Source organism: Saccopteryx bilineata, chromosome 5 (genome assembly GCF_036850765.1).
Source record: "Saccopteryx bilineata isolate mSacBil1 chromosome 5, mSacBil1_pri_phased_curated, whole genome shotgun sequence".
Lineage (NCBI taxonomy): Eukaryota > Metazoa > Chordata > Mammalia > Chiroptera > Emballonuridae > Saccopteryx > Saccopteryx bilineata.
The window spans coordinates 29,802,787-29,822,782 of NC_089494.1; the positions used below are offsets into that span (position 1 = coordinate 29,802,787).

The window sequence follows — 19,996 nt, forward strand, 5'->3', positions numbered from 1 at the left end:
ATGAAAAGAATTATATATATCAAGATCAATAGGTTTTATTCCAGGATGCAAGGCTAGTTCAATGTTTAAAAATCAGTAAATGTAACCCAACAGACAGAGAATAAAAATCACAAGATCATATAAATTGAAGCAGAAAAAGCATTTGACAAAACTCAACACCCATTTATAGTAAAAATCTTCATAATAAGAACTTCCTCAACTTGATAAAGGTATCTACAAAAACTTACAGCTAACATTTATAATCAATAGTACAGAGTGAGTGACTGAGTACAAGGGATGTTCTCTGTATACTAATTACAACTTACTGTGACTTTACAAACATTTCAAAATAAAGAGTTAAAAATAATTATAACTATATATAGTTATGGCTATATACAGTGTGTCCGTAAAGTCATGGTGCACTTTTGACCGGTCACAGGAAAGCAACAAAAGATGATAGAAATGTGAAATCTGCACCAAATAAAAGGAAAACCCTCTCAGTTTCTGTAGGATGAGTGGCAGCATGTGCGCATGTGCAGATGATGATGTAACACCGTATACACAGCGGAGCAGCCCACGGCCATGCCAGTCGAGATGTGGATGGTACAGAGGAAAGTTCAGTGTGTTCTGTGGCTCGCTAAATTCGAATCCGTGACCAAAGTGCAACGTGAATATCGGCGCGTTTATAATGAAGAGCCACCACATAGGAATAACATTACTCGGTGGGATAAGCAGTTGAAGGAAACCGGCAGTTTGGTGCAGAAACCCCGTTCTGGTAGGCCATCAGTCAGTGAGGAGTCTGTAGAGGCTATACAGGATAGCTACCTAAGGAGCCCTAAAAAATCTGTGCATGAGCCCACATCGAACTGCACTGAATAGGTATGAAACTGGGAGAGTTTTCCTTTTATTTGGTGCAGATTTCACATTTCTATCATCTTTTGTTGCTTTCCTGTGACCGGTCAAAAGTGCACCATGACTTTACGGACACACTGTAAGTATAAACTTGGTTAAGTTCTTGTAACAATAGTCTTTTGTAGTTACTATGATTATGCTCATTTTATAGATGAGAAAACTAAGACAGAGAGAAGTTAATTAATCTGTAAAGGGAGTAATATAAGGATATCCAGTCAGGCTTTGTTCTAAGGATGGGCATAGCTTAGGCTCAGGCCACCTACTGACCTTGACATACAAGATCCACTTTGTCTGCATTGAAGAGAGTATTCCTTCTAGTCTTGTGATCAGAAGTCTTGGCAATTTGGAAAGTCAGAGGCCAAGTAATAGCCAAGTTTGAAGGAATCCAGAGTGCTTGCTCAGGATGGACTGAAAGTCTGTGTAAAAACATTGGCTACAGAATTCTATTTCTGTATGGGTTCATATCAATCCTCAGTTAGCTCTCCAGAGGGGAAGGTAATCCACAGCATATAAATATTAAAACATCTCTTTAAGATGTTGTATATTTATGAGTACTAACATTAAAACTATCTTTTATTGCCCTTTCTCATCCTACTGATTATTTATTGTTTGAAAAGATAAATACAGGAAAGCAATTGACCTAACAATGGCCTATTCTTGATTACACATTGCATTAAATACAGAAATTATGAAGAGGGCACTTTGGAATCCATCTTTCGCATTGGCAAAATCGTGTAATGAAAAGGTATGTGGCTTTGCCTAATGATTAATGCAAACCACAGGTCACAAGAGGCCCTGAGTAAGTGTGGTAGATCAACACAACCCTAGCACTATTACAAAAAAGTAGGTCAAAGCCCAAATCTTCTGATATGTCTTTGTGCCTCCATAGCCTTGAGTAGGGTCCTTTGCACATAATAGGCATTTAATGTATTTTTTTTTTGTATTTTTCTGAAGCTGGAAACGGGGAGAGACAGTCAGACAGACTCCCGCATGCGCCCGACCGGGATCCACCCGGCACGCCTACCGGGGGGCGACACTCTGCCCACCAGGGGGTGATGCTCTGCCCCTCCGGGGCGTCGCTCTGCCCCTCCGGGGCGTCACTCTGCTGTGACCAGAGCCACTCTAGCGCCTGGGGCAGAGGCCAAGGAGCCATCCCCAGCGCCCGGGCCATCTTTGCTCCAACGGAGCCTTGGCTGCAGGAGAAGAAGAGAGAGACAGAGAGGAAGGAGGTGGGGGGTGGAGAAGCAAATGGGCACTTCTCCTATGTGCCCTGGCCGGGAATCGAACCCCGGGTCCCCTGCATGCCAGGCCGACGCTCTACTGCTGAGCCAACCGGCCAGGGCCATTTAATGTATTTTAATGGAATGAATGAATGAATGAATTTGGGGGAGAAGGAGGGAGAGTTGTCTGGCAGGTGAGGAGCAACACGCATGCTCTCTGTACATGCTTAGTGGCCCCAACTTTTTTTACTGCAATCACAGTGAGAAGTGCATTTTGCATCATGTCCCAGTACTCAGATACATACATATCTTGCATACATATGCACATATATGTATTTAAATATAAATGTAACTTCAAGAAATTATGAAATAATAATCTCATACTTATTACAATCTATGCAATGATATTTTCTATTCTTTTGATCCTATTTTCTTAGAAAATGTTGGTTGACTCCACCAAACTGATTTCAAGATGTACTTATACATTACAACCTGCAATTTGAGAAACCCTAACAGACCTGGAAGCTAATGCATGGGTTTTGGAGTCTAGACACAGGTTGAAATCCTGGCTCTGCCAATTTACTACTGTGTTACTTTAGGTGAGTTGCCTAGTTTCTCTGAGCTGCCAGTTTCTTATTTGTGAAATACAAGCCTACTTTATTCTCTTTGCAAAGCATAATTTGCAACATGCCATCTCCATTTAAAGAGTTCCCTGTTGCTCTTGAGCTGAAGTCTAAATGCTTTCTCTTTGATATATGGCCTTTAATAATTTGGCTTGTGTTGACCTTCATCTTTTTCCTCTAGGTGACTCTAATTTATATTCCACCTCTTCCTGATATACAAAGTTCCCTAAATGTTTTCTCTTTGGGCCTATGCACATGCTCTTCTGTCCATTTGGTTAATTTCTGCTTGTTCTTTAGGTCATAATACAGACTCCCTCAAGGAGCCTTTTTGGATGCCCTCCAGATCTGCATTCAGTGCCCCTCTATTGTGCTCCCATAGCATCTTTGGCTTACCCTCATCAGAGCAGGTCGCCATTATTATTCCAAAATGCCAGCTACATTTTTTAGAAGGCAGACAACTCAGTATTCTGTTCTAGTCTCTTTGTGTTATTTATACATCTAAAAAAAATTCCGTACACTCCCTTCCATCTCCTTTTAGTAAACAGGGCAAGTTAGATGAATATATCCTAAGGGTTGGGCCATTTATATGAAAAACAGTCAAGTCAATGCTTAAATGACAGCTTTAAGAAATCAGAGTAACTCTTTGGCAAGCATTCCTCAAATATGCTCACTTACTCCCAGTGACTGAGGATGGCAGGGAGGTGGAGGCACTGGAAATGGATGGCCCTTGAGTACCAACCCTCCTTGCCTGCTTCATGTATAATAAAGGAGAAGGTTGTCTACATTTGTCACCTCTGGATGCTGACAACCTAGGCAGACATAAGTCTAGCAGAGTCCCAAGAGTAGGGCTTTCAGAAGATGGAAAAAAAAATTAATGAGAACATCAAGTTTTAAAGAGAGGGAATGGAGAAAAGTAGAGTTAATGGTATATCAGTTACTATTAGCACTTATCTGGTTATAGAGATTCTTTCATTAAGAGATTTCTCATTATTGTTTAAAAGTCACTTAAAAATTGATGGTAATATGTTCTAAGAAAAAAATCTGATTGCTTTGTTCAACTGATGAATTTTTTACTCTTCATAGAAATGGCATTTATCACCGGGATTCCCAAATTGAAATGAGATCACTTTGGCTCGGTTTAGAGAAACTAATAAACACATCTCCAACTAATCTACTATATTCATGCTCTAAGGCCCTACCCACAGCCTCACTAAGCTCTCAGTGTAAAGTAAGAGCAAGAAACTAAAGTAAAATCAACAGGAAAAATATCTAGAGATAAGAGATTGGGGACAAACACTAACAGAAGGATGAGCCGTACTTGACAAGGCTCAATGAAAGGTGAAATCTCTGAAATTTAAGAAATGAGATATCAGTTATTCTGCATTGCCCCAGTAACACAAGATAGGTTCACACCCAGATCTTCACACCTGGCTATGAAGCTTTCCCGTTAACACTTTCTTTTTTCCAACCTTCATCACTTTTAAATTAGAATTTCCCAAAACATACTTTTTCAGTGGTCATAAAAACTAAGAATGTATGTGCCTCACTTGCTTTACTTAAGTGATATTAGACTGAAATATTTTTGTCTCAGCTATAAAAGAAGGTCTACATAACAAGGATAGCCTCCCATAGGGACTTAATAAGAATTTATCTGAACAGAGTGCCGTATGACATTAATCTATAACTTTTACATTATTAAAGGGAACTGAAAAAAAAAAAGAAGTCATCTAGACTCTAGATTCCAGGGTAATCTGTCTGTGGTGGAGTTCATGGAACGACTCCCTGAGAGCCTCCTGTGAGTCCTTTCTCCCTCAACGCTGAACACTATTTCTCAGTACCCTTTATAACTGGTCGAGGCTTTTAAAAAGACTTTTTGCCAAGGACAAGCTGTCTTCTGGGAAATGTTTTCAAAAGGATAAACTTGACTGATATATTCCATTGGCCATTCGCCCCTTTCTCCTTGGAAAGCGGACATGAAGCCTGGGGCTGCAACAGCCATCTTAGGATCGTGAAGCAACGCGAGGAAGAGGACTATACACTGGGGAGAGCAAAGGAGAAAAGGGAGAAGAGGTCACTTTATGAGGTCAGGGTCACCTAAGTTTCCTAAAGGGTGAGATAAATATATCAGTTTCTATTGTTTTACAGCCAAACAGGCTCTGACTTGACACGTTGTTGTTACTGACAACTCTTAGGGACTCACAGAAGTTCGATTAGTGTATTCTGTGGACAACTGTTGAGACCAACTCCAAACCTAATGGACATTCAAGTAACACAGCAGGAAGAAAGTGTTAGTCCTAATGACAAGCTTAGGGACATCTAGTGAGTTATGGTTTTTAACAAGCCATTGACGAAGTAGGTAAGTGAGAACTCTATTACTCACTTATGCACAGGATGTGATTGATCTGAAAGGATCTGAGTTAGTTTTCTTGCCTTTTATTCCCTCACTTTCCTGTTTCTACTTTTTGTTTCTGATGATTAAAATACACCAATAGGAGTTTGGGCTAGAATTAGGAATTAACCATTAGCCATGTATCCATGGAACACATAGAATCTAACAGGTTCCTAAACTGGTGAATTTAAGGGTCAACAGCTACATATAATCAACAACTTTTCTAAACAGTTATGTTTAGTTTAATAACTTTATTAATATAAAGTCCAATAATATCTAATCTAATCTAATAGTATATATTATAATAGCGTTCCTAAATAGTTATGATCAATATTTATTGAATCCAGTACTGGGATAATTTTACTTAATCTACAAACAATTAATAGAAAATACAATATACTTTTGTCCCTACTTTTCAGTGAGAAAACCAAGGCTTTGAAAAATAATACATTTGAATCAAGATTCTAGAAAGACCAAACCATAGCCTCAGGTTTTCCCCAAATTGAATGCATATGTAATTTCATACTTTTTATAATACATTCTGTATAAATCTCTATTCTAATAGAATGCATTATACTGTAATTATCTGTGTATGAGACAGTTTCAACTCTTAGACTGAGTTTCTTAAGGGTAAAAAAAAATCGGTAAATCGGGAGATACTTGTAAACATGGTATACCTTAATATCAGTAAGATACTTGACAAAGTCTTCCCTAATGTTCATACACGAACTGGAGAATGCACACTAGATAACAGAAGGCTAGATTAGTAACTAACTGAACATCCCAAAGAGTTTGATTAATGGAGGTCTTGAGCGATGAGTTGCGGAGATTATACTTGACTTTGATCAACAATCTTATCAATGTGTCCACCATAATTAAATATGAAGATGGTGTAAAGCTAGGAAGAATAGCTAATATATTGGAAGACAAAATAAATACTTTAAACTATCTTTATTGACTAAAACAATGGGCTAAACCTAATAAGCAAATATTTAACTTGCATAAAGAGAATATTCCACATTTAAAAAAAAATCATTGCACAAGTGATTGGATTTTACACAATATATTGAAGAATCTGGCTTGATAGAAACTCAAGTAAAAACAAAAAAGATGTTTTAGTCAAAAAGTACAATCTAAGTCCAAAATGGTAACTGATATAAAAGTTAAGTCCACATTAATGAGTTTTAAAAATTAAGACAAAAAGATGCAAGAGTCTCACTGATTGCTGTGCTTTTCTGACCATACCTGAGATACAGTGTCCATATCTTTTTTTTTTTTCTTCTTTTTTCCTAAGCTGGAAACAGGGAGAGACAGTCAGACAGACTCCCGCATGCGCCCAACCGGGATCCACCCGGCACGCCCACCAGGGGCAATGCTCTGCCCACCAGGGGGCGATGCTCTGCCCCTCCGGGGCATCGCTCTGCCATGACCAGAGCCACTCTAGCACCTGGGGCAGAGGCCAAGGAGCCATCCCCAGCGCCCGGGCCATCTCTGCTCCAGTGGAGCCTTGGGTGCGGGAAGGGAAGAGAGAGACAGAGAGGAAGGAGGGGGAGGGTGGAGAAGCAAATGGGCACCTCTCCTATGTGCCCTGGCCGGGAATCGAACCCGGGTCCCCCACACGCCAGGCCGACGCTCTACCGCTGAGCCAACTGGCCAGGGCCCAGTATCCATATCTTCATGCCATGTTCAACAGATGGCAATCATAAATTCTATAAACTTAGTAGAGTTAAGCATATTCAGAATATGGTACCCAGAAAACTATAGGGTAATAATATAAGCAACTAAGATAGCTAAAGGAGTTGCTGCTGAAGAAATGATTATATTTCTCAAGGTTATGCGCATGTTTTCTTCATCATTGTAAGGCTAGCTCTGAGCACAGAGCCTGGCACATGTTTGGAGTTCAATAAACATTTGTTAATGAAGATGGTCACAGAGACAATTCAAATATCTAAAGGGCCGTTAACAAGGCTTAGAGTCTGTATCCAGGCAGATCAATCGAGGGCCTATGGTAAATGTTACATAGAGACAACAATTGGGTGGACACAAGTGAGCATTTCAATATCAATTACAGTGATTTGTAGGAAAACAAGGATGCCTCATGAATTCTTGTCATTATAATGTATGGGTCAAGTGCCATCCTGTGAGGGATTCTATAAAAAGATGTCTCTGCTGGATGGGACGTGAGACTTGACCACTGAAAATCCCATTCACTTCTACGATGCTGTCAAAGCATTAATTAATTAAGCATTTATTGAGTATAGACTGTTTTATGAGGAGACAATGGAGAGCAAGAGCAGGCAAGGTCCCTACTCCCATGGGGACTGGAGTTGAGGCCAGTGGTCTCCAGAGTGAACTGTGTGCATCACAGTTGAAGGGAGGATGAAAAATTAAAACTATTCCTCATCAATTAAAAAAATTTAATTCTTTTATTAATTTCTATATTTGGATATATAATTTTTATAATTATAATGACAATTTCTATAGTTAAGCATGTACTATTTAGAGTCAAATACATGCATATATTTTGGGAGTTGGTAGCCAGAAACATTTTTACTGCTATGGTGAGCAATCGACCAGCATGTCAAACAATCCTGTGTACTAATGCAGAACTGCAACCATGTCAAGTGCCACCCCTTCTATCCCCTACTTGGAACTATTCTAAACTCATTCAAACACAAAGCCTTCATGTTCATACATTGTGGGAGGCCTTTAAGTACCCACATTGCAGTGGTGACTAACATATTATAAACCTTAAGTAGTTGTCAGGCTTTTGCGGACAGGACTTAACCCATGCGATATTTAAATCTGGGAAGGGTCAGTGCTGTGAGAATCCAGTCCCATGACTCTGTCATAGTGGTAGAGACTTTTTTTAAAACTACTATCATCAGATGAATCCTTCGTAAGCCAAGCTTTTCTTAGAAGAGCTAAAAGTTTAGGGACAAACCTTGAGAAGCAGAGAGCTAAGAGGCAGACGCTGCCTTTCCTGGGAAACCACTGTGGGCTACACACATATGAGACAGTCCTGTCCCACAACAGGTAGATAAATAGAGGTTTGTTTTCATATAGCAATACCCAAAAATGCAAAATGTAAAAATTGTACTTAACCATCACAAGTTGTGAGGCTGCTGTTATTATCCTCCTGTTGCGGATAAGGAGGAGAGGATGAACTGCCCAGGCCACTACCCAGCCAGCAGAAGTCTGGATTCATGTCTCATGTTAAAACCCTCGATGATCCTTTCGGTGCCTCAGCCCTGCCCTGCCTCAGGATGAGTCCAAGCTCTTCATCAAGAGTGTGGCATCTGGACATCAGATCACTTACAACAAAAAGGTGGGATCTTGATAACATTATACGGAGTGAAATAAGTAAATCAGAAAAAAACAAGAACTGCAGGATTCCATACATTGGTAGGACATAAAAACGAGACTAAGAGACATGGACAAGAGTGTGGTGGTTACGGGGGGCGGGGGAAGGGAAGGAGGAAAAGGGGGAGGGGCACAAAGAAAACTAGATAGAAGGTGATGGAGGACAATCTGACTTTGGGTGATGGGTATGCAACAGAATTGAATGACAAGATAACCTGGACATGTTTTCTTTGTATATATGCACCCTGATATATGTACCCTGATTTATTGATGTCACCCCATTAAAATAAACATTATTTATAAAAAAGAAAAGAAAAGAGTGTGGCATCTGCCTTTTGCTCAGCTCTCTGACCCTCCCATGTTGTATCCTGTCATTGTCTCCTCTCACTTTCTGTTGACTGAACTTCTCATAGTTGCTCTAACACCCCACGCTTCTCCCCCCCACGCTGCTGTCTGTGCCTCCAACCCAACAGCCTTGGCTGTGGCACTGACTCCACATTCTGTCCAGTGGCACTTTTCACACTGTGTTCTCACTGTGTTGACATTTTCGTAGGCTGCACTGGACTGTGACCTCCATAAGCAGGGGTAGGTCCCCAACTTCCTCCTTTTTCCCTTGTGAACACCAAACTGAACTCAGGTTCCGCTACTCACTAGACAGTTAAAAATATTTGTGAAATTATATGCCTGAAGATGAGAAATGGCATCTTGGAAAAGTTAATTTACTGAAGGCCACGCAGTAGTATTTGGAAAAGAACAGGACCTACCTCTGTCTTACTTCAAAGCCAATGATTTCACCTGCCATTAAGGTGTTGGGAGCCCAAACCAATGCCACATTACCTATTTATTTATTCTATAATGGGAAGTTTGTACCTTTTCATCCCCTTGATCTATTTTGGCCATTTCCATACCTTCTCTCCTCCAGCAACTATCAGTTTGTTCTTTGAATCTCTCAGTCTGTTTTTATTTTGTTCATCTGTTTTGTGTTTTAGATTCTACATGTAAATGAAATCATGCAATACTTGTCTTTCTTTGTCTGACTTTTTTTTTTTTTTTCTGAAGCTGGAAACGGGGAGAGACAGTCAGACAGACTCCCGCATGCGCCCAACCGGGATCCACCCGGCATGCCCACCAGGGGCGATGCTCTGCCCCTCCGGGGCATCGCTCTGCCGTGACCAGAGCCACTCTAGCGCCTGGGGCAGAGGCCAAGGAGCCATCCCCAGCGCCCGGGCCATCTTTGCTCCAATGGAGCCTTGGCTGCGGGAGGGGAAGAGAGAGACAGAGAGGAAGGAGGGGGCAAATGGGCGCTTCTCCTATGCGCCCTGGTCGGGGATCGAACCCTGGTCCCCCGCACGCCAGGCCGATGCTCTACCGCTGAGCCAACTGGCCAGGGCTGTCTGACTTATTTTATTTAACATAATACCTTCAACGTCCATCCATGTTGTCACAAATGGCAAGATCTCATTTTTTATAATGGCCATTATGGTATATATTTATATATAGTATGTTTTCTTTATCCATTCATCTTTTGATGGACATCTAGGATGTTTCCAAACTTGGCTATTGTAAGTAATATTGTAATGAACATAGGTGTGCATATGTCTTTTCAAATTAGTGCTTTTGTTTTCTTCAGATAAATACTCAGAGGTGGAATTACTGGATCGAATGGTAGTCAGAACCTTTCTTAATAGAGGTTTCTGGACAACTACTACCAATCAATACATGGACACAGTCATCCACACTCTGGATGACTAGGTTTTCTAGCCTCATTTCCTATCTCTTTCTTCCCCATCCTCACTCCAAGCTCTGGGTGCTTCTGAGCCCCTTGACCCACCTCCATGCTCTTTCGGGCTGCTGCGCCTTTGTACATGCTAATTATTCTGAAACCATTTTTCTGCTAAATCTGCTCAGTCCCTACTAATCTTTCCAGAACCAGTTTTTTGGTTTTGTTTGTTTGGGTTTTTTTTTAACAGAGACAGAGAGAGAATCAGAGAGAGGGATAGATAGGGACAGACAGGAACAGAGAGAGATGAGAAGCATCAATCATCAGTTTCTTGTTGGGACACCTTAGTTGTTTATTGATTGCTTTCTCACATGTGCCTTGACCGTGGGCCTTCAGCAGACCGAGTGACCCTTTGCTCAAGCCAGTGACCTGGGGTCCAAGCTAGTGAGCTTTGCTCAAATCAGATGAGCCCGCGCTCAAGCTGGCAACCTTGGGGTCTTGAACCCGGGTCCTCTGCATCCCAGTCCGTTGCTCTATCCACTGTGCCACCACCTGGTCAGGCCAGAGCCAGTTTAAATATTGCTTCCTTTTGGAGACTCTTGTTGAGCAGTAGTTAGAAAAGAAAAGCTTCTTTTTCTTCTGTTTACAGTATATTGTAATGATCTGTTTCCACATGACTTGGTCCCCTTCCAACTAGACCTCCTCTAGACAGGGGACATATCTTAATCATCTCAGTACCTTCCCTTGAGCTCAGTACTGTAGGGAACACAGTAAGTGGCAGATTTATTGAAAGCGTGAAAGACTGAGCAGATGACAAAATAAATGACATGCCTCTAATTGTACATACAGTAGGTTTAGAACTCATGGTTCCTGCTTATGGACCCTGTTAGGGACATTCCCACAGCCACTTTTTTCTCAGGCTTACCTTGTCCCAGGCATATTAGGAAAGTTCCTAATTTCATTGTTGAAGGACAGTAATAACAACAAAAATGACAATGATAATAGCTAACATTGTTGAACGATACATTGTTGAATGTTCAGTAGGTGCCAAGACAGAAACTGCTTACTTTAAAACTTAAAGAACAAGAAGCAGAAAATCTTTAAATATAATTAAAGATAAGGCTGACTAAAGATAATTCTGAGTATAAAGAATCACACTTTGATTTCTTATCCAAAAATGTGACGCCCATCGGAAACTCCACTGAAAGAATTTTAGATCATTTATTAACACAAAGGAGGTCAAAGTCAAAGGAGAGGCTATTGCTTATACAGTACACATGTCTGTACTGGGCAGTAAGTTACATTTATTTTTTTCTGATATCATTCTATATAGCCCCAGTTATGATTATTCTAAGAAATTTCTTTCCTGGTCAAATCTATATGGGTGAAAATTGGATTCAGGATAGTGCTTCCTAGTGTTCTAAAAAATAACCGTAAGATCTGGGGGGGAAAAAGAAGCATTAGGTGACAAAATTTTGGGGAGTGATAACTGCCGATTGTTGTATGTGCCTCTTAAGAGATTAACAATGCATATTAGCCTATTAGAGGTAAAAAGGCTACAGTAAGGAAACCTGTTCAGTGTTGCTTAATCCAGAATTCTCCATACCGTTTGACTAGTGACCATTTATTTCTTTTTTCAACGGAATGCTTCTTATTTATTTTGTTGGAATTAGAATGGAGAAATACTGGCTTTGGTAGTTCCTAGAAACAGTTCTGTGCTGGAATTGAGCAGTGGGAACATGCAAATGGAGTGCTATGAAGACCCCTCTGATTTAGAGAAAGATTTGCTATATGGTGTGGGCCAGAAAAGACTCGGGCTTGGTATTATCACTTATATGACAAAAATTCAACCTTCTATAAAGGCTTGGGAGAAAAAAAAGCCGACTTTTAATCAGTTGTTTGAATTAACAGTTTAGTTATGGCTGTCTCACACAGTCATAGAAATTTATATTTTCATTTTATCCCATAGAAAAACTTGACCATCTTTCTTTAATACTATCAACCTGGAAGCTTGACAGTAAGGATTAAAAATTGCTCCTTCCTTCCCACTTGGTTATTGGAAAGGCTCTGAAAGGTAATCAGTCTTGTGAAGCTACACTTTACAGTCTGCATAAAAATGCCATGATTTCCCTGCCTCTCTCCAACCTAATTGAAAGTGCATAATATCACCCAGCTAGGGAAATGTAAACGGTAAATATATGCAATAGATCATGCTATCACACAAAAGCTGGTTACTAATAGGGACTGGGTAGTTGTCAGGACCAAAAGAAATCTGGAAAACAAGTCTTTTTTTTCCATCTAGAAAAAGAGCTCTTTGTGCCTGCTGCCTTCCCCCCCTACCGCCTCCCTCCAGACCTCAAGCTAAGGCAGATTAAACCAAGGTCGGTCAACTCATTCCTTGCCTTGTGTAATTCTAAGGGTCACCTAACAATGTATATTGACTAACACTCTATTATATCAACCTTTCAAGAGATGGTGCATTTTACTTTTGGCAGGAGGTGGGGATGGAATCATCCTGTCCCCTACCTACTTCAATTGTGTGACAGATGGTCCTATTATCTCCTTCCTTAGCTGCTATACCTAAAGATGCTTGGCCTTGTCACCTCTTATCTTTCTCTACTTCATCAAACTCCTATTGCCAAGATTACCTCCTTTGCTACCGCTGATCACCCATGAATATCTGAACAGGATCACATTTTCCACAAGTATAAAATCCCAATGTTATTTTTCAAAGCCCTTTGCACCTCTGCGGCGATCTATAATTCCACTTCAATTACGTCATCGTTCTCTCCTCTGACTCCTCCTCTCTTTTAAATAAGACTTTCATAGTAGGGTTTTTAGGAGAAAGGAGAATATTCCTTTAAAGTTTCCACAAATATTCCTTCAAAGTTCTCACAAAATTCCTTCAAAAATCACTCCGTGTTGTACCATGAACTCAATTTTTACTATTCATTCATGTCATCTTATAAATGGCTATTTTTCTAAATTTTTGATAGCTGATACCTTCCTGGTAGGTCAAAGCATAGCACTTGTCAAGAGTACTGTGTTATTTCAGTTTTAATAGATTGAAGGATATATTTTTTATCTGTTTCAGAAGTAGAGATGATTTGAAACTTACTAAATTAAAGCTGTATTTATCTCTCAGTAAGTTACATTACCTGTCAACTGGCACCGGTGGATGGTATGGCTTGTTGACCTTGGCATAGAGACCCTCTAAGTGGTCTCTCTCTGGAGACAATGGACGGCCATCTCGAGGATAAACCAGTGGTCCAGCTCGAGGAGGAGATGGAGACCTATAGACATTTGCTGGTGCACATGGCTCTCGGAAGTGGTTCACTCTGGCATAATTGGGGTCCATTTCATCATCATCCATATCATGCAGTGATCCAATTGTACCAGTAGCATAATCAACAAGACCTCTTGCCTGCTTTTCCCTTAGCTCCTGATGTTTTGCTCCGATCCTGAAAAATGTAGAATGGGTAATAGAGATATATGTGAGTTTACATAGTAATACAACAATACACTCTCCTGACTCTATGTCACTTCTTCCTAGTCAGTCACTTAGTTGTCCCTTTCCTGTATACTCAAGGCCATACCATGCTCTCAAAAATGAGAATAGCATGGTCCATGGGATTAATTATATATCTACAGCCTTTGTTACAGAGCCTTTACTTTTATAGCAATGCTGCAGGTATTTTAACATCTTGCCCACTGATGACTGGGCTGACTGCGGAGTCAGAGGCTGACTTTCATTAACATTCCTTCCCTATAATTGGGATGTGCTCGTGGGAACAGTATATCCGTGGTGTGATATTACAGAAGCCTGCCTTAGAACAGGGATGCATGTTAAAGAGCCCATCAGAATCTTATACTTTGTCTTTGATTTCACTATTTGACACCCTAGAGTTCCAGTGTATTCATCTAAAGAAAAGAGCTGGCAAAAATTGATTTGAATATGAAAAAGAATACAGGCGCTTTCTGGTCACTAAAAGCAGCAGGATCGGTCGTAATTTATAAGAGACTCTAAGTTTTTTTTGGTAATATAAATGGGGTTTGTTGTGTCTCATTACATAGGGACTAGGGACAGAGTAAAATAGTGAAGAAATTAATAGACTCCTGACAGAGATGAATTGGCACATATAAGTGAATTAAACACCATTACTGGTAGAACTCCACAGCACTAAAGCCTTAAGTGATATTACAAAATCCGACTGCCAGTCAGCGTACTGTGTAGACCACAGGGAATGGGAGCAGAAAAGTATCCTTAGGAGCATTCCAAATCCATCTGAATTTTGAGAATTTGACATTTAATCTGAAAAGTGTTAGATGAGCTCTCCTAAATTCTCAGTTAGGTGTTAACACGGAAAGGTCACTGTGCATCTTATTGGACAATGGTGATCTGATGGTGTCGGGAGGTTTTCAGTGCTAACGAGGAAAGAATGTAACCTTACACATCACCGGCAAACAAGGTGCATTGTGTACAGGGTGAGAAAAGTAAGATGATGAAAGAAAGACTCTCACGAAAGGATGGTGACAAATCCCAAGTCCTAGCCTCAGAGAATGCAAGAGCTGTGTGGGCTAGCAGCAAAGGATCTATATATGCTTGGAGATACACATCAAAACCTTAGGGGAGTGAAAACAAAAACTGAACTCTCTCAATATCTTCTTCTCTTCAAACAAAAACAGCTGTTTTTTTTTTTTTTTTTTGCACATGGAAGCTAGTTTTATTTTACAGAACATCAAACTCTTTGTAAAAACCTTTAAAAGCCATGATTTTTTAAGGTATTTTCTCTTTTGGCAGAATGGCTTTTTTTTCTTTTCTTTTCTTTTCTTTTTTTGAGCAGAGAGGAGGGAAGGAGAAAAAAAAACATGAAGAAAGGATAGGGAAAAAATCAGCATCATCCTCAAGTCACAGCAGATGAAAATAAATGTCATGATACATTACTGCATATCTCTTTTGACTAGGTCAAATCATGCACCCTACAGTACATATAAATAATTAGAAGAATTTATAGCTTTGCAAAGGGGAGTTTGCATCTCCAAGGGATTCTGAATGAAGATGAAAGAAAGATTACACAGTAGGATACCCTTTAAGAGGCCCTGACTATCCTCTTTCGAATGCATGTTAGTCCTAGATTCATGGATGTTTGCTTTGAATAATTTTTTGATAAAAAAAAGATAACCGGCTCCGTTCTGTGACAAAACAAACTTTCCAGGGATGATGTAGACTGAATTATCAGAGACTGCTCGCTGCACTATGATGATGGGGATGGACTTCCATTGCAAACAGAGTGCAGGACATCAGTAAAGTTAGAGGGTGGGATTCTGTGTGCTTACTATCCCTCCTAAGTGGGATGCCTTCACAAGAAATCATTCAGCAGAAAGATAAACATCTCCTGGCTGCCGCATGGGGCTACACTTGGGCATTAATGAAAGAGGAAAACACCAAGCCTGATTTTTCAGTATCACAGAAACGGAACACTAGGGTCTGTGCTCCTTATTTCATCACTTCTCTTGCTTTGAGGTTGTCTCATTAATTAAGCTCGCTGAGTATGCAGAGCTTCTCAGATGAAAAGTAGTCCGTGTATGCAAAACAATATTTTATCTTGTATTTTTCGTTTCTAAAACAAAACCAAGATTTCCTTGGTCCTCTCTGCTCCGTGAAGGGTTGCAGTAACTAATTTCATATTAATCAACCAGTAGGAGAAACAGTAATTTCTCTGAACCATTATTATGCCATGTAGCCAGGTCTCTCCCTGAGGGAGAGGACAAGGCAATCTCTGCAAAGAAATGTATAGAGGCAGAAGAGACTCGCTCAAGAAAAAAATGAAAGTATGTATACATATACACATATATACATATATATATATACACACACATACATATACTGCACACAAAAATTAGGGGATATGTATTTATTTTGAAATATCCCTTTATTTTTGTGAGCAATATATATATATATATATATATATATATATATGTTTTGACTTCCTGTCTCAATCCATTATGAGAATTCTAATCATTTATAGTCATTTCCACTTGGGAGTCTCCTTATCACTTGGAAGTCAACCTGCTAAAATATCTATTTTTCATAATAGCCCTGGGTAATATACTCTTTTTACTGGATGGTACCACCAGTTTCCGCATTCTCCAGTACTATGTCTTTGAATTGTTTAAATCTCCTTTTCCTCTCTTTTTCTCTCATGTTTCCCCTATGAAAACACTGTTGTTTATTTTTTCCATTACACCGCTTGGATATCCTCTTCTAATTCCATTTCCTAAGCCATAGCCCAGTGTTCAGGCTTTATATTGCCTACACTAGCACTGTCCAATACGGTGATCATTAAACATATGGTGTTATATACATTTAAATTGGAACTAATTACATTAAATAAATTTAAAACTCAGTTTCTCAGTTTCATAAACCACCTTTCAAGTGCTCAATAGCCACATGAGCTTGTGACTCCTACACTGGATAGTGTAGTCAGAGACTCATCCTGTCACCGCAGAAAATTCTGTTAGACTATGTCGGTCGAGATTGTTCTAAGATTGCTTTGTTATATCACCACATCCCACTTTTTAACTAACTAACTAACTAACTAACTAACTAACTAATTAATTTTATTAAAGTATAGTTGACATACAATATTATATTCATTTTAGGTATATAACATAGTGATCTGACATATATATACCTTACGATGTGACATCTTACTTTAATCTGTACCATAAAAGCCTGTTAGGATAATCTTCCTCAAAGAGCATTTCCATCATATCTCTGTCAGTCACTTTCTATTCACAATAGCTCACCTTTTTTCCTTGTGTATTTTAAATATATGACTCCATTTTCTTATGACAAAGTGGTGCTGTTGAAAAGTTGGAAAATAATCTAATTTTATTTCTCTTATAAATTACTTATAAGAAACTTGCTTCTTTTGCTTATCTGGTCAAATTCTTTTCTTTAAAGTGCAATAAAGCTTACTAGAAAAGTCATTCTGATCATTCTTTCAATATGTACTTTTAAGTACAGTATATTTTGTTTTGCCAGGGAAGTTTTCTTGAATTATAGATTTTTTTTTGTTAATGTTGAATGATGTAAGTTAACTATAAAAATGTCAGTTGTATTTACCACATAGCTGCAGTGAACAATTAGACAGTAAAGTAAAAAACAAAACAAAATGATATCATTTAAAATAGGATTAAAGAACATTGCAACTTAGGGATACATTTAACAAAAGATATCTAAGTCGTCAACAACAACAATAAAATACTGTTGAGAGAAATTAAACAAGATCTAAATAAATGAGAATTACATCTTGTTCCTGGATCAGAAAAGTCATTATTAGTAAGATGACAATTCATCTGAGTTGTTCTATAGATTAAATGGCATCCCAATAAAATTTCTAGGAGGTTTATGTTCCAAAAATTAACAATGTGATTTTAAAATTTATTTAGAATGTTAGAAGAAGAACTATAGCCAAAATACTTTTGAGAAATAAGAATAAAGTTGGAAGACTTATACTACTTTCTTCAAAACTTATTATAGAGCTTCAGTAATTGAGCCAAAGTTTAGACAAATAGATGAATGGAACAGAAAACAGAGTCTAGTAACATACACACATACTTGGTGAAGTAATATACAACAAACGTGCTAAAGCAATTCATTTAAGAAGGGAAAAATCTCTTCAACAAGTGGTGCTGGAAAATCAATGAGAAATCCGCAGGAGAAGTAAGAACCTTAGTCCCAACATAATACCATAACAAAAAAATCAATTTAAGATGCAAGAGAAGACGGAACATAAAATCTACAATAATAAAGCTACTAGGATAAAACAAAGGAGAACATCTTCACAACCGTGGGATAAGCAAATATTTCTTAGAACACAAAAAGTATGAACCATAAAGAAAAAGAACCACTAAAAAAAGGGGAAGACCAAAAAGAAAAATTTCACCCAAATAAAAACTTTCTCATTAAAAAACATCAAGAAAATGACAGGCAGAGATCTAAGATCATGGTGGAGTAGGCAGAAGAACACTCACCTCCTCCCAGGGCCACCCTGGAATTACAACTAAAATACAGACTAATCAGGTTTAGGTTTGTTATAACAAACCTAAAACTAGCTGAACAGAGCCTTATAACTAAAGATTTACAGAAGAAGCCACACTGAGACTGGTAGGAAGGCAGAGAAGCAAAAAGGGCTGAACCTACTCCCATGGGTGATGGCTAAGATCCTGAAGGGATATTTCAGGTGCAAAGGTTTCCCCTGAGGAGCATAAGGTCTCAACTCCAACCTGGGCTCTCCAGCCTAGAGCACCAGAGTCAAGAAACGGTGACCACGTAACATCTGGCTATAAAATCAGGGGGGATTCTGTCTGCCAGGGAGAGATAGAAGTCTGCTGGAGATGCAGGTGCCCTCTTAAAAGGCCAATGTACAAAATGTTGTTTGCAGCCACTCACCTGGGGCTCCAGCAGAGTGGATTAGGGTTATGAGAAGAGACACTGGGGGTTTTGGCTCTGGAAGAGAGCTAAAGGGACAGCCACCAGGATCCCTGTGTTGAGTCCCTCTCCCACACTGCAAGTGCTATCATTCTTAGTTGGAGTGCTCTTTTCTTTATATCACCAGCTTGGGGGAATGCAATAGTCCCATCCAGTGGACTCCTTTTTGCCCACTCTTAGGTACTCACACCCTGCTGAGGAGTCACCTGCCTGGGCAGGGACAGAGAGGTCAGGGTAGAACCAGAAGGTGTCACCTGACTGAGTTGTGTGGCTCTTGGCTGGGACCACTACTCTCTCCTTCCCCCCAGCCTGACCTGTGCTCCCTTTCATGGGAGATCAACTAGCCCTGCCCTTCTAACTCCCAGCAGCCCCGCCCTGCTAAGCTAGGGTTCTTGGAAGAATTTGGGACAGACTGAGTTGTGTGGCTCCAGAACAGACACCTTTTTCCCTCACATGCCTGAGCACTACAGAGCCTTCCCCCTTTTCACAAATCTTTGTCTGTTGCAGCTTATAAACTCTGCTGCCTCACCATGATGATTTCCTGAGACTTTGTCCCACCACAAAGTTCTGTCTGGTGAACAGCCCTCACCTCTACCTGGTGACATACTGAGGACCTACCTCAGGCAACTTGAGTACTGCCAGAGGTTCTTTCCGTGACTGAGCCTAACAGCCAGCCAGCAGGCTGAGACAGGCAGAGGTGGATTTGGTGTGACTTGGGTCTTTTACACATGGCCACAAATTTGATGCTGGTGGAAGGCAGCCTTCATGCACAGCTTGGTCCTTCCAACAGACACTGAGGCCCAGCAGAGGCAGTCACTGAGGCCCAGCAGAGGCAGTCACTAAGTGTGGATTGCTCTGTAGCTCCAAGCAGGATGCCCAAGGCCAGTTACAGGCAGTATCTGACATTGATCTGCACCACAGTCCCTCCCACAAGGCCCCAGAACCAACACACACTGTGGTCAGGCTCAGACAACACCAGAGCAGGATCCAATTAGCTTTGTAAGTAGCATACCCAAAGACAGATCTTGGTGAAGGCATCACACCCTGTTGACATGAATTCTGCTAAGTGTGGTCAGCACCTACACAGCAGTTCTTACACTGTGGTTGAGGTTGATCCTCACAGTCAGCCAACCTAAACGTTTAACCCACACACAAATGGTCAATAACGATTAAGACTCAATTATAACAGGAGGGCTCACATAACCCACACAAGAAACATTACTAGAACACACAGTTCAGGTGATCAAGGAGACTGTACCACTGGATCCTACAGGATACCTACTATATAAGGCC

At 40.0% G+C, this 19,996-nt stretch overlaps 1 protein-coding gene across 2 annotated transcripts in view; it reads right to left on the bottom strand.

Moving 5' to 3' along the window:
• Positions 1-19,996, bottom strand: part of PARD3B (par-3 family cell polarity regulator beta) — a 1,080,223-nt gene that overhangs the window by 148,980 nt on the left and 911,247 nt on the right. For both annotated transcript variants that reach the window (XM_066278755.1, XM_066278754.1), the window contains one exon: positions 13,365-13,667. In XM_066278755.1, the coding sequence (XP_066134852.1) occupies positions 13,365-13,667 (303 nt within the window). The remainder of the gene's footprint in view (positions 1-13,364; positions 13,668-19,996) is intronic.